Source organism: Onychomys torridus, chromosome 4 (genome assembly GCF_903995425.1).
Source record: "Onychomys torridus chromosome 4, mOncTor1.1, whole genome shotgun sequence".
In the NCBI taxonomy this organism is placed as follows: Eukaryota; Metazoa; Chordata; class Mammalia; order Rodentia; family Cricetidae; genus Onychomys; species Onychomys torridus.
Window position 1 is genome coordinate 96,261,939 of NC_050446.1, and position 15,863 is coordinate 96,277,801.

A 15,863-nucleotide genomic window follows, 5' to 3' on the forward strand; every position below is an offset into this window, starting at 1 on the left:
GCCTATAGGTATCTGTAAGAGAGCTGGGATGAATTTACATCATGGCAGAAGGGTTAAAAAATCCATTTAAGGACTCTTAAGAACTCTTTGTAGTCAATGTTCTATCAGTTTATCAAAGCTACATTTATCAGTATTAAAACTTTGAACCTCTGGAGTTATATCTGAAATCAGTCTATCCTGTACCATGAATTCTGTGAATGAGGCATAGCTGTCTGTAATTGGAGAGAGAGAGAGAGAGAGAGAGAGAGAGAGAGAGAGAGAGAGTGTGTGTGTGTGTGTGTGTGTGTGTGTATAAAATCTTGGGATTGGGTCTGTTAAACTGATACACCCTAGTCATCAAACATCATCAGATCTGAGAAAGATAATTTTAAGAAGTGAGACAGCTTTCCAGCTACGTAGGCAGCAATCCCAAGTCTCTCCATGGTTGCTGAGGGACAGAGGCCCCAAAGGCAGCATTGGTTCAGCTGATAAGCCCAGAAGATCTGACAGATTTTTTTTTTCTTTGTGAAATAGAAATTGGGAGGGGGGTTGTCATCATACCTACCTGTCTTAGCAGAGAGGACATCCAATCCCTGTTGTTTTTCTTATTCACAGTCTGGGCAAGATGTCAGCTTTTCGCTGCATGGCCAGCCTTGCCATAAGCTGCTGGGTAGAAGTTCTTCTGCGGCCATCTATCTTCTTGGAGGAGATACAGGATGCTGCCAGGAACTGGCATGTCTCTCTATCATAAAAAGCTTTTATATTAAGTGCCATATTCTCATATCTCTACAGGTGTTTAAGGACTGGGGGAACAAAATATGTTAGATATATTTATAACTTTGAGAGCATATATGTGACTTAAATCTGAATATACAGGTTCTCCAGTTAGTTACAGCTTAATAAAGTTAGCAAGGACAAGGAGGCTCACATTCTTAAGCCTGATTAAACCTTGAGTAAGGAGAGACATTCTTTAAGTTGTTGGCTGTGATATCTAAGTCTATTACCATTTTTAAGGCCCTATAGCCGTAGTTCTGATCTTTGAGTACAGCCAGATTATAATCCTGAATGACTTATATAGAAATAATTATTTCTTTTTTTTTTTTTTTTTTTTGAGCTGAGGACCAAACCCAGGGCCTTGGGCTTGCCAGGCAAGTGCTCTACCTCTGAGCTAAATCCCCTACCCAGAAATAATTATTTCTTAGGCTGTCCCCTGAGAAGGCAAAGAAGAGTGACAGGAGAAAGATCCCAAGGCCGAATGAGAACAGGGGAAAAGGGACTTGTGAGTCAGGGTGCAGCCCAACTCTGAGAAAAAGGAAAAGGACCCTCTTAGTTGACTCTATGCCAGGGTTTCCATCCCTAACCTAGCCCTTCTGTCCTGGGATCAGGGAGCACAGGACGACATATTCTCTGTAGCTGCTTCAAGCTGAAACAGGGTGCAGGTGGTCAGGACTCTGGCTAGTTGTATAGATAGAAAATAATAATGTTTGGCTGGACCATATCAGCTTTCAGCAAGTCTATGTGTCACAGGTTGAAGTCATTCAGCCAGATGGAAGCCCACTGAAATAGATACAGATTAGAGAAAGTGTTAAAATTTATTAAAAATAATTTATTGAATTTATTTGAAAGCTTCAGGACTGTAGTTTTAGTAATTGGAGACCAGGAGAGAGAAAATGCCATCCTTAGGAATAGACAGGTGAGAAAGACTCCTGAACTGGAGCAGGGATGGGACATCTGAAAAGCAGTAGACTTATACCCATAAAATCCTGAGCTTGTGACCCAAAGTGTATCAGAATTGTATTAATGTTAAAATCTGAAATTTAAAATCTTAATATAATGATGGCCTAAGCACCAGGTGCCCCACCCATGCTGCCCTTAGTAAAGATGGTGGTAAGGTCATATAACCTGCCTGTTTTGACCTTAGCCAAGATGGCAGCTAGACCATTATTGCCCTTATTTAAGATGGTGCCTTGATCACATGATCACCCCTATCAAATATGGGGCCTATCCATGTGTTCATGTGGGCTTTTTTTTTTTTCTCCTCCAAAATAAACTGAGCTGATAAGGAACAGATACATTAAAGCATTTAAGTCAGTCAGGCTGGGCTGCGGTAGTGCACGTTTTTAATCCCTTATTGGGGAGGCAGAGCCGGGAGGATCTCTGTGAGTTTGAGGCCAGCCTGGTCTACAGAGCGAGATCCAGGACAGGCACCAAAGCTACACAGAGAAATCCTGTCTCGGGGAAAAAAATAAATAAATAAAAGTCAGTCAGCAAGAAATATAGATGGCCATATCAATCATACATTTCCATTCACACATAGGAAATAGACTTTGTGAAAGGAAGACAGAGAAGTAGCAGTGCAGCCGAGCAAGGAGATAGGGACTCCCCAGGGCTGCAGCATAGTGCGAGCAGCTGCAGGGGAATGAACCATGAGTCAGCGGCAGTGGTGAGGACGGGGGGACATAGGGGCATTTTTCTACAATGAGGTCTAAGGCCCAGTGGACTGACCTCTGGTGTCCCAGAGGGTTAGTGAGAGAGAGCCAATGATAATGGTTCAAGATTGCCAATGGACCACTGTAACAAAGGCTGTGCGCCATGAAATTGAGTGGGCACAAGCTGTCTCCATATGCGGTCACATAGGGGCAGGGATGGGCCGAGGGGCTTAGAGCTTGAAAGACACATGGTACCAGTGAGCAAAACAAGATCAATTCTCGCTGGTGGAAAAATGGCCAGAAGGGAAGGGAGGAATCTTACTAATTCAGTAGGGTGAAGAGTACCTGGTGGTGCTCCACTCTGAAAAATGATGGGTAGTACTGGATCCCAGAGCTCCTTAGACTGCGGTGGGATTGCCTGGTGACATTGGGCATCAGTGTTATGAATTATTGCATAGGGGGAACCCCTGAGGGTATCCTGGGCATGCAGGGAAACATGCTGGGCAGATGCACACCATGCAGGCATGGCAGCAGCGGTGATGGCAGCCAGTAATTCACAATCCAGACTCTGCATGCACGTCGAGAGTTTATTATAATAGAGAGATGAAGAGAAAGATAGGAAAGAGAAGAGAGGAAGAGAGAGAGGTCAAGGGCACACCTCGTGAGAGGGAAAGTGGGAGAGAGAGAGGAAGGGGAGGAGTCTTTCCTTAGAATGAGGATTTTTACATCAAGACTCAGGGCGGCGCCAAGGGGTGAGATTTCAAGGGGCAGATCAGAATATTAACAGTTGTTTTTAATGGATTGCTTATGAGCAGATTACTTAGTAGAATCTGAAACCAGGCAAGTTGTTTTCAACATTACAGAAAGCTTTTTCTTTCTTTCTTTATACATGGTATATTGCTATATTTTCCACATTGACCTTGAATTCTTGGGCTCAAGCAGTCTTTCTGCCTCAGCCTGTCCAGTTACTAAGACTATATAACTGAAGGCCAGTATTCCTAGCCACCATGTTAGGTGTTTGAAGTCTGGTTTGGTGTCTGCCTTAGTCACTGTTCTATTTCTGTGAAGAGACGCCATGACCAAAGCAGCTCTTATAAAAATATTTAATTGGGACTTGCTTACAGTTTCAGGGGGTTAGTTCATTATCCTCATGTCAGGGAGCATGGCAGCAGGTAGAGAGAAACTTGGGGCTTGGCATGGACTTCCCATTCCCAGTAACACATTTCCTCCAACAAGGACACATCTCCTAATCATCTTAATCCTTTCTAATAGAGCCACTCCCTAGTGACTAAGCATTCAAATATTGAGCCTGTGTGGACCATTCTTATTCCAACCACCACAGTGGCTGATACAGATGTAATTTGGGCAAGAGATGAGCTATGTTTGTGACTGTTGTCTATCCACCCATCACACCATTTACCTGCGAAGAAACTTACTCTTGTGTACTTTAAGTAAGAATATCCTACATATTTTAAGTAAAAAGCCTGAAAGTAGGACTGGGGTGTATCTTAGTCGTAGAACACTTCCCTGGCTTGTGGCCCTGGATTTAATTCCCAGTTCCAGAAACAAAGAGATCACTGTGAAAGCTAGTAAGGAAAGAAGGAGGCCACATAGAACCCAGATTGTGAGAATCCTTTTGTGAGATAATAATGCATTGAGGTTTTGTGCTGTTTCTTATCTAGAAGATATTTAGAAAAAAAGCTAAAGTATTTCTAGAGCTTTCTAGAACATTGGCAATTTAGCAGTGTGTGTGGCTATGTGGTGAACCCAAATTAATTACTAATTAATATAAAATTAATCAGTAGTGATAAGAACCCAAATTAGGGGCTAGGCAGATGGCTCAGTGATTAAGAGCACCTTGTTCTCTTCCATAGGACCTGAGTTCGGTTCCCAGCACCCATGTTGAGCTGCTGACAATTGTCTGTGACTCCAGCTCCAGTGATTTTCAGTTAGCATCTCATATCTTACTGTACTGCAAACTGTTCCTTGGCTGACTTGTCTGTGTGCCCCACCCCCACCCCCTCGTGTATCTCATTTACATTTATTTATTGAGGGTGGGGACCATGCCCATGTCACTGTACTTACATTAGAAGACAACTTCAGGAGTCACTTCTCTCCTACCGTGTGAGTTCTAGGGGTCAAACCCAGGTCATCAGACTTGGTAGCAAGCACCTTTAGCCACTTAGCCATTTCAGGGTGCTGCCTTTCTATTCTTATTCTGTTAGATTAGGAGTAATTGGACCTTTCCTGTAAAAAGCCAGACAGTAAGCACTTGAGGCTTTGGTGGCCATATACTATCTCTGTCACTATCACCACAGCTATCAGGCAGGCATAGACACAAGCAGTGTGGCTCATTTCCCATAAAACTATTTATAGACATTGGAAAATTATGTAACTCAATATCGTAAAATATTTGGGGGCAATTGTCCTCCAACCAATAAATTGTAACCAATGATCCTTAGCTTGTCATCCCTATACAAACAGGCCTAGTTTAGAGACTGACCTATAAAATGACCTGCTTTCCTCTGTTTGGTCTTGTCCCTCTGTTCTACTCATTATACTGAAGCCAGATTTACCTCAATATTACAAGTTGGAATCGTGCTCTTGCCAAAAAGTCCTTTTAAGATTTCATGGGAAGTGCTTACCCTCTCTGTAAGACCCTTGTGCTATAGACCTTGATGAATTTTTAAGAGAAAATCTTACTATTTCACCTTAATTCATTATCCCAGCTCCTTGGGTGTGATTGCAGCTCCTAAAATGTTCAGTGATTTTCGCTTCTAAGTTTTGATGCATCCTTACATGTCCTTCCTCTTTACCTCCCTACTTCCACTGGGGTGAGCATTACTCTTTCTGTAGGCGTCATGTCAGGCATTCTTGTCATCTCCAGAGGCCTTGTTTTCTCCTGAGGCTGGATTTACATGCTGCTTCTACTGTGTTCTACATGTCTGTAGAACCTCACGATACCACTTCTCTTACCATGCTGTAATTGCCTGTTTTCTGTAGTGTCTCTCCTGAATAATGAGGTCCTTGAGCATACAGTGTGTGTTCTGGCTGCATTTTTCTGTGTGCTGTTCATAGCACAATCAGTATTCTTATGCTTCTTTCTTTTTTGCATTATAAAATGTATGTAAAAAATGTAGATGCAATTGATATAATATCAAGTTAACCTTTTTAAAGTATATAGTTCAGTGGAGTTTTTTAGAAGCAAACTTATAGTGTTACACATCTGGTCACCACTGTCTGATTCTAAAATACGTTCATCTCCCAAAATGAAATCTGTGCACATAAGAAGTCACTTTGCATGCTGGGGATACTGCTCAGGTGTAGCGCATATGTTTGTGAAAGGCTCTCACTTATCTTTAGAGACTCCTGTTACCTTCCTTCCCCAAATGGCAGCCATTGTCTTTCTGTCCTTGTGGACTGGCCTTTTTGGTGTGTTTCATATGGATGGGATCAGAAATGTTTTGCCGTTTGTGGTTTCTTCTTTGACTTGCCTGTATAGTGTTTTCAGAGTGTACCTGTATTGTGCCATATACTAGTGCTTCATTCCTTTTTTGTTTTGTTTTGGTTTTTCGAGACAGGGTTTCTCTGTGTAGCTTTGCGCCTTTTCCTGGAACTTACTTGGTAGCCCAGGCTGGCCTCGAACTCACAGAGATCCACCTGGCTCTGCCTCCCAAGTGCTGGGATTAAAGGCGTGCACCACCACCACCCAGCTAACCTTTTTTATAACTGTGTATTAGCCTTATTATTTAACTTCCTTCTTCAAAGCCCCTAAGACTTGGGACAGTTCTGGTTTCATCTGCTCTTCATTTATGGATAAACTTTCACCTCGAGTATTAAGTCATTGGAACTTAAGTCATTGGGCTGAAGACCGCGCTTGATTCTAAAGGTCCTTCCTTGCCTAAACCACCCCTAGCTCCTTTTCCTACTATTCTTTTTACTGTATCACCAGATAGTACTTTGGAGTGTTCTTGTATACATCAGGCCTTCTTGACTCTATACATTTCTTGGTTATTTTTTTCTTTTCTAAAGTGCTTTCTACTTGCTTCAAGTTTTACCCAGCCTTTAATTCCTATTTCAGACAGAATCTTTTCCATAAAAATCTCTGAATTACCATAGGAATTATACTCTTTAGGTACTACTTTGCCTACTGATTCCTTGAAAATGCTCTTATGCTTTCTCTGTTTTATATTCTTGCCAGTATGTTGACACTAGATGGTAGGGAAAGGAATGTGTGTGGCTATAAAAGATAGTGTGAGAGTTGGTGGGATGTCTGTAAACCTGATGGCCTGAGTTTGATCTCCTGGATCCACATGATGGAAGAAAAGAACCAGTTCCTGCAATTGGTCCTCTGATCTGTGTGTACACATGTGTGTACTCACACACTCACATTCACACATGCTTGTTATTGGCATTCATGTATACTGATTCCTAAAGGACAGTGACCACCACTTGGAATCCTGAGCACATACCTCCAACACTGTGTTGCCCTAGAGAAGCCTGATAAGTGTGAATTACTTTTGGTTTGATAGTGAATGTTTCAAACAGTTAATGCTAGCTTAATGTTGAGTTAGTGAGAGGTTTTCTGTAAGATTTGGGGTGGAGAGTCACTCATTTAATGATGTTCAACTCAAACTTTAAAACTTGAGAATTCGGGGCTGGAGAGATGGCTCATCAGTTAAGAGCACCGACTGTTCTTCCAGAGGACCTGGGCTCAATTCCTAGTACCCACATGGCATCTCACAGCTGTCTGTAACTCCAGTTCCAGGGAATCTGACACCTTTATACCAATGCACATAAAGTTAAATAAATTTAAAAAAACTTTTGAAAATTGTTATACTGTATATCAGGTAAACGGTTCCATGCAATTTTTAAAAACGCCTTACAGAATTAGAGTTTATATCTTAATTCTTTTGAAATAGAGGTTGGGTATAAATAGAGTTTTATTTGCATTTATGATTCAGTTCAAAGTGGCTATGAGTGAATATGAATGAAACTACATATTCTTAGTGGGTGAAGTGGTGCATCCATGTAAGCACTAGGGAGGTGGTGGCATGAAACTCAAGTAGTCAGGTCATCCTTGGCTTTGTAGAGAGTTGAGGCAGGTGTGGTGGCACACACCTTTAATCCCAGCACTGGAGGCAGAGACAGGTAGATTTGTATGAGTTCAAGGCCAGCCTGGTCTACATAGTAGCTCCAGATTAGCCAGGGCTAAATAGATAGACCCTGTCTCAAAAAGAAAAGCCTAAATCAAGCAAACAGCAACAATAAAAATAACATAGGGAGTTCAAGAATAGTTTGAGCTACATAGGATGTTGTGTTAAAAAAAGAAACTACATATTTTATTAAAATGAAAACAATTTCTTTTTTAGGTTAAGCTGCAGAACAACATATCGTATCAGATGGCAGACATACATCATTTAAAGGGTAAGAAACTTAATTATAGAGTAAAGGTAAAGACTACTTCATATCTGAAATTTTCAAGCATTAAGAAATAGATGGAGGGCTGGAGAGGTGGCTCAGAAGTTAAGAGCACAGGAGGCTCTGATCCAGAGGTCCTGAGTTCAATTCCCAGCAACCACATGGTGGCTCACAGCCATCTTTAATGAGATCTGGTACCCTCTTCTGGCATACAGGCAGAACACTGTATTAATAATAAATCTTTAAAAAAAGAAGAGAAAAGAAAAAGAAAGAAATAGATGGATGAAAGAAATAAAATTTTCTGGACATAGTTACTTTGATGGCAGAATATCTCTTTACCTTAAAATATTAAAAAGAAAAAAACTTAATGTTGCTGTGTGTGCAGTAAGTATAAGAGTTTGAGGCCAGTATTTTAATCTTGTGCATAGACAGAGTTCCTACGATAAAATAGTCTTCAAAGAATCCTCAAAAAGGGCTGGAGATATGGTTCAGTTGGCAAACTGCTAGTCCTATAGGAGTAGGAACCAATATTTGAATCCTATGTAAATCTGGGCAAAATAACATGTTAGCATTTGTAATTCCAGCACTCCTAAGGCAGGCTAGGAGACAGAGGCAGGAGGAAACCTAAAGCCTAATGGGCCAGTTGATGTCTGCAACTGTGAACAAAGAGACCCTGTCCTAAACAAGGTGAAAGTCAAGGACCTATACTTAAGCTTGTCCTTTGACCTCCACACATATGGCATGGACAAACGTGTGCACGTATACACAAAGTACTCAAAGCAGGACTGAAAGGCTTGGTTAGTTAGCAAAATGCTTGTTGTGGCCAGGCGGTGGTGGCGCACGCCTGTAATCCCAGCACTTGGGAGGCAGAGCCAAGCGGATCTCTGTGAATTCTAGGCCAGCCTGGTCTACAGAGCTAGTCCAGGACAGGCTCCAGAGCTACAGAGAAACCCTGTCTCAAAAAAAAAAAAAAAAACAAAAAACAAAAACAAAACAAAACAAAACCCTTGTCGTGTCATGAGGACTCAGGGTCCCACATAAAACGCTGGGTGTGGTGGTGCACACCTGTAATTCTAATGCTGGGGAGATAGAGACAGGTGATCCTTGGAGCTTGCTGGCCAGCTAGTCTCACAAAATCTTTGAGTTCAGATTCAATGAGAGATTCTATCTCAAAAAATAAAGTGGAGAAGAATAGAGGAAGACACACAGTGTTTGCTCTCTGGACTCCATGTGCACATGTATGCATTTGTACAGGCACATAAACACACATAAAAAATTCTCAAAGAAAGTTGAACTGTAGCTTGTGTGACAATCAAATTTCTAGAAAAAAAAAGATGGGGTGATTCTTCTGCACTATGTCTAACCTGCGACATTACCCATTCAGATGTGAGGACGCTTTTGTGAGGTTCTCTAAGCTTAATGCATTGGATACTCCGGAGACAAAAAGAAACATGGAATGTAAGGAAATGAGTAATAAATAAATTAAAAACCCCAATTTAAAAAATACATTATATTAGTTACTTTTCTATTGCTTTGATAAAACACCATTGACCAAAGCAATTTAGGGAAGAGATGGCTTATTTCCTCTGGTAGATTGTAGTCTACTATCCAGGGAAGTCAAGGCAGGAACCTGGAAGCAGAAACTGATGCAGAGGCCATGGAAGGTAGCTACTTACTGGCTTGCTTTCTATGGCTTGGCTCAGCCTGCTCTCTTACAGCATTCAGGACCATGTGCCATTTTGTTTTAGATGAAGTGATAGGAGATAGTTACAGCTTTATAGAAAGAATAGCTAAGGAGAGCAAGCTCTCCATCACTTCACCTATCAGCTTGCCTTTGGGAATTAGAGCATGTGATGGTTTAATCTTCATTGTCAGCTTGACTGGATTTATAATCACCTGGGAGAAACAACTCTGGGCGTGTCTGTGAGGGTGGTTTAAGGGGAATGTAATGGAGGAGCAAAGACCTACCCTAAATGTGAGTGGCACCATTCCATGGGTTTTTTAGAATAATTTTTTAAAGTTAAGGTCTTCCTATGTGACCAAGACTAGCTTCAAACTTACAGTGGGTGCTGGCATGTATTCCTGTGACACTATACCTGGCACCCCAAGAATCCTATAATAGTGTCCAGTAGCAGCTTCACTGGACCTTATCTTTGAGCTCATATTAAGGAAATGCAGTGTAGTCAGGTGGTGGTGATGCACAACTTTAATCCCAGCACTCAGGAGGCAGAGACAAATGGGTCTCTTGAGTTCAAGGCCAACTTGGTCTACTGAGTGAGTTTCAGGACACAGAGAAACCCTGTCTCAAAAAACCAGAAAAAAAGAACAGTTAACTAGGTATACTGGTGCAACCCCAGCACTCAGGGCAAAACAGGTGAATTGCTGTGAGTTCCAGGACAGCAGAGTTACAACATAGAGAGACCCTGTCTCAAGAAAAAGTGGGACTGCAATGCAGGATGCATTTTAGAACTTGTGTTCAAATCATACTGAAACACTCATGTGTTCTATTAACATGGGCCTGCTGAGGAACATGGTTGGCACAGGAGACTTCAAAGTTGAAGCCAAAGAAAAATGTAAAAAAATATGGCAAAGTTGGAAAATGTGTGATATTTGAAATTTCTGGTGCCCCAATGATAGAGTATGGATATTTTTAAAATTTGAGAAAGTTGAGTCAGCAACTAAAGCTGTTGTATAGCAGAATGGGAGGTATTTGTTATATGAGTAGTAAAAAATATGTTTCTACATGAGCTGAATACTGGGTTTTAAATTTGGGTACTGGAGTCATCTCCATGAGTCTTACATGAGCCACAGTCTGAGCAATGAAGAAGGCCTCAGTAAGCCCGGAGCTACTCAGTGAGCCCCAGTGAGGTGGAAGACCTTGTCTCAAAAAACCCAAGGGGAAGGGTTGGAGAGATGGTTTGGCAGTTAAGAGTACTTAGTTAGTGTCCTTGTAGAGGACCCAGAATTTGATTCATTAGCACACACATGCAGCTCATAGCCATCTGTAAACTCCAGGTGAAGGAGATCTCACCCCTCTTCTGACCTCCAAGGGCTTCTACACACATGTGGTGCACAGACAGACACTCATGCACAAAAAATAAATAACAAAAACAACCAAGGTAGAGGGCTCCTGAGGACTACACCCAAGGTTGACCTCTCCCCATCACACATACTATCTAGCGTCTAAGGATATGAGAAATTGAAAATGTACATAATTAAAAGACCCCTCCATAGGTTCTCAGAAGCATTACAGTAAGTAAATGTGATCACTCCTTGGCTCTTCTTCTTGTATGGCTAGAACAACTGGCTGAGCTTCGTCAGGAGTTTCTTCGACAAGAAGATCAGCTTCAAGACTACAGAAAAAATAACACATACCTTGTGAAGAGGTTAGAATATGAGAGGTAAGATGCTGCATGCTGCAGCCTCTGTGAGTTTCCAGTGTCTGTCCAGTTTTTGTACATAGTTCAGTTCTTCCTTCCTGTCTCCTGCTCATGCTGTCATTTTCTTTATCTTGTCTTTCAAAGGCTCTTGGGAATTCATAATCTTTTATCTAAATATGTTAAACACTATGAAAACATCTCTATTATAGTATGTTGGGTTTTTCTAGATTGTAAAACAGAAATCTTACTAAGGGTAGCTTTTGTTGAATTGGATATGGTAAGGACTGAAAGAAGAATGTTTTTTTTTTGAGGGACTTCCAGAAGATGAGAACAACACTAGGACATGTCCTCAAAATAGCTTGTGCACCTCACTCACGCCTCTCCGTAATGAAGACAAGAGGAAGTTCTTAGACTGTACTCTGTTAGTCAGCTTGATGGTAAAGGGTTGTTTTTCTGTAGGTCTGTACACCAGAAGTTAGGCTCAACAGTTTATCTGTTTCCGACTTCTTACTACTATAATATCAATGTATAATGTATGTACGTATTTTAACTACCAGTTTTCAGTGTTTTTTCATACATCTATAGGATTGAAGACTAAAACAGTGAGATATATAGTTTCTAGCATAATAACTTATCAAAACTTAGTTTTTACACTCTGTGGGACCATTATAGAAATTTTCTTTTTCTCAGTATTTCTTGGGCCAGCAAGATGGCTCAGTTGGGTAAAAGGCACTTGCTGTGCAAGTCTGATTTCCTGAGTGTGATCCTGGATCTTGCCATGGAAAGAAGAGGACTAACTCCTGAAAGCTGTTCTCTTAACATCTACATGTATGCCATGGTGCACTGTGGCACTCACATGTCTACAAGTAGTTACATCGACACGCACAGTGCACACACAGACATGTAACAGTAATAATAATGGTAAAATAAAATAAATGATTTTAGATTATTGCATTTTTATTATTATTATTATTATTATTATGTAAGAGATTTTTCCCCTCTTAGTATTTCACTAGTATATATTCACAAATATACATTTACTAAAAATGTTTTATCTATTAGCTGCTGTATCCATAAATGAAAGATTGCTTTCTAGGTAATTATACTAATTTATAATGTAGATATTGTCTCATTGTTATACCAACATTTTTTATAATTTGAATTTAATTTGGGAGATGTAAGAATAAGATAGTACAAGTATATCAATATAGGAAGTTTAATTTGTGATAATAATATGAACATTAACTTGTGTCTCTGTATTCATTAAGTGCTTATTTCTATTTGCAACAATGTCTATTTGTATCCTTTGACTACTTGTCCAGCAGAAAGTTACCATTTTTATCTGTTCTCACTTTTTTTCTGATACTGTGGTGTTTCTTCCTTTTTCTTTATTCCATGGTATAAACTTTATCGTGGTATTCAGAGTACTGTTGTGGGATATCTTTACACTGTGTAAAGATATATTGCTGTGATTGGTGTAATAAAAGATTGAATGGCCAATAGCCAGGAAGGAGGTATGGGGGGAGTTCTGGGCAGAGAGAAGTAGGAGCAGATAATCAAGGCACATGGGAGATGCTAGGAGACACAGAGGAAACAGGAGGTACAAGATAGAAGAGAGATAATGCCACATGATAGAATGTAAATTAATATAAGTGGGTTAATTTAAGTTATGAGAGCTAGGAACATGCCTAAACTATAGGCTGAGCCTTCATAATTAGTAAGAAGTCTCTGTGTCATTATTTGGGAGCTGGCTGGTGGGATAGAAAAAGACTAAGTACTATTGAACAAGTCAATAGCTACCATTCCTTATTAGCTCCTAATTCTAGCATTTTTCCTCTATTTGATGAGAACCGACAGTTTTCTTTAATACAGTATTTTTCTCTTTTGATTGAAGTTGGCCTTGACACTTGTTTCTTTATAGGTGTAATTTGTAAAACACTTGAAAGGATTGTTTGTATCTGTCTGATTTCTGGTTGGTTGGTTTGTTTGTAGTTAACTTTAGCAATATTTCTTTTCCCCTGTTAAAGATTCAACTGTTCTATGATTCTGACTGCATTTCACTGTATCTCTTTTCTGCTGTTCTCTACTGACTGATGTTTTGTCTTTCTAAACGTATGTGCCAGCTTCTGGACAAACTTGGAGAACTCAGTTCAATGGAGTCTAAAAGAATGACTTTCTAATTTAGTTTTCAGTGTGGACAGCAGATCAAGGAATTAAGAGCACAACATGAAGAAAATATTAAAAAATTAGCAGATCAGTTTTTGCAGGAACAAAAGGTAAATTAAAAATAAATATCTAAACAATATGTGCTTTAGTTGTAGTACATGTAATGTAGAAATAGATGTGCTTTTATCATAACACATAAATATTCTAGCCAGCCTAATTTTAAAAAAGGATGTGTATTAGCTGAGTAGAGTGGGTGTCTGTAAACATATATCAGCTTACTTGTTTTATGGCTAGGAATTGAACTTAGAGCCTTGCATATGCTAGGCAAATATTATTACTATGGTTGTGATTATTGTTAATATCAGATTTTAAGGTGGATGGCTTTTTACTGGAAGGCCTTCCTTTCTCTCCCTCCTTTTCTTCATACTCTTTCTTCTAATTGAGACATTATCTTACTGTGTAGCCCAAATTGGCCTTGAACTCCCAATCCCTTTGCCTCAGCATTTCAAGTGCTGTTGTTAAAAAGGGATGACACCCACACCTACCTTCAGTTTTTTTTGTTTTATGAATTTGAGAAAACAGAACAGAATTGTCAAGCCTTTTTTTTTTTTTTTTTTTTTAATTAGTCTCTAGTAGTCTGGAGCCTTATCTTAAAGCAGAAAGAACACAGCAAGATACTATATAACTAATTTTGACTTGTATTTTCTCAGAGTACTGTGGAAGAGATCTGTGGCTTCCTATAAACTAAGTATGTGTTCTGTTGAGCTACATGTCCAACCCTGACTGATACATTTTGAGTCAGCAGATTCTTTATTTGTTTATTTTGAGTTGAGCTATCATAAAGGTCATTGTAGAAATAGAGGGAATTAGTTGGGCATGGTGGCATACGACTTTAATCCCAGCACTCAGGGAGACAAAGACAGGTAGATCTCTGTGAGTTCAAGGCCAACTTGGTCTACAAAGTAAGTTCCAGAACAGGCAAGACTGTTACCATTACACAGGGAAACTCTATCATGGGGGGATGGGGGAGGAAGAAAGAAAATAAATAGAAGACATTTTTCTAAAGACCACTAACCATTATGGATGTGAATTTCTTTTATACTCTTTGCTCAGTTGATTAAATGTGGTTTGTTTAAAATCTTGTTATTAAAAGAGTGACTCAGTAATGAAAAATACTTCTTTTGTTCTTTGATAGCATATAAGGCCTAGAAGTCAAGGGTACCAGGTTTTTGTTGGATTTTCCTCAGTGTTTCAGGGGGATATTGAGGGTGTTGTATCTCTCACAGTGTTTCAGTCTACAGATTGAAACAGTTGCTGTTTATCTGTCTCTGCTTTGAAGAGTGTGAGAATGGGCTGGTGGGAGAAGACAGGCTTGAGTGATGAGCGTCTATGTAGGCACTGTGTGCAGTTAGAAGATGGTATTGAGTGATGAGCGTCTATGTAGGCACTGTGTGCAGTTAGAAGATGGTATTGAGATCCTGGAAGTTTAGAGGAGTACAGTGTAATGTGAAAGGAAGGAGAAGGGTTTGCTGTGTTGTCAGGTGATTTATTGCAAGCTTTCATTAGTTATTTTTCAGGTGGTTTGGAAAAAATAGGGTTGAGAACTCAAAAGCATACCATTTCATGACATGGAGATATTATTAAAATTTCACTGTGTTCATAAATAAAATTCTATATTGTTTTTGTGAAACAAGGACAGAAAGACTAGATGGACCAGAGGAGAATAAGGAGACTTGGAATCTTTTTCTTTTTTGGCAAGGTCTTATGTAGCTGAGACTGGTCTTAAATTCCCTATGTAGCCAACAGTGGCCTTGAACTTATGATTTTCCTGCCTTTATCGCCTCTGTGCTGGTATTATAGATGTATGCTCCCTGTCTACCTTATGCAATTCTGGGTATCCAACCCAGCATATTATTTCATGCTGGGTGATGGTGGTGGCACATGTCTTTTCCCTCAGTATGTGGGAGGCAGAAGCAGGCAAATCTCTTGAGTTCGAGGCTAACCTGGTCTACAGAACAAGTTCCAGGACAGCTACACAGAGTAACCCTGTCTCAAAAAACCAAAATTAAATAAATAAATTCCATAATAAAAAATTTCCTAAAAATCAATGAGGAATCCCCTCACTAAATCACAAAACATTATTTTAAGAAAGTTGTCTTGTAATATTTAAGACTCTACATGGTGTCTTAAACCTATAATGCCAGCAGTTGGTAGACAGAGGCAGGAAAATCACCAAACTTTTGAGGCCAGCCTGGTCTATCTTACCTAAGAAGTTTTAGACAGCATAGACTGTAACTTTGTGTCTCAGAAGAAAGTGGGGAGGTGGAAACAGACTATTTAAAAGTTATTCATTCAAACAAAGGTGATGACATTAGAAGGAAAATCCCTTTATTAACTTGTTTTGCTTTTGGTTTTGTAAATATTTTTGTAGCCCTTAGATGGTTTAGTGGGTAAGGGCACTTATCAATAGCCTGATGACCTGAGTTTG

General features: G+C 39.9%; 1 protein-coding gene across 2 annotated transcripts in view; it reads left to right on the forward strand.

Annotated features, from left to right (window-relative positions):
• The window catches only part of Golm2 (golgi membrane protein 2), a 70,915-nt gene that overhangs the window by 20,145 nt on the left and 34,907 nt on the right, over positions 1-15,863 (forward strand). For both annotated transcript variants that reach the window (XM_036184079.1, XM_036184080.1), the window contains exons 2-4: positions 7,781-7,835; positions 11,128-11,230; positions 13,395-13,485. In XM_036184079.1, coding sequence (XP_036039972.1) covers positions 7,781-7,835; positions 11,128-11,230; positions 13,395-13,485 — 249 coding nt within the window. The remainder of the gene's footprint in view (positions 1-7,780; positions 7,836-11,127; positions 11,231-13,394; positions 13,486-15,863) is intronic.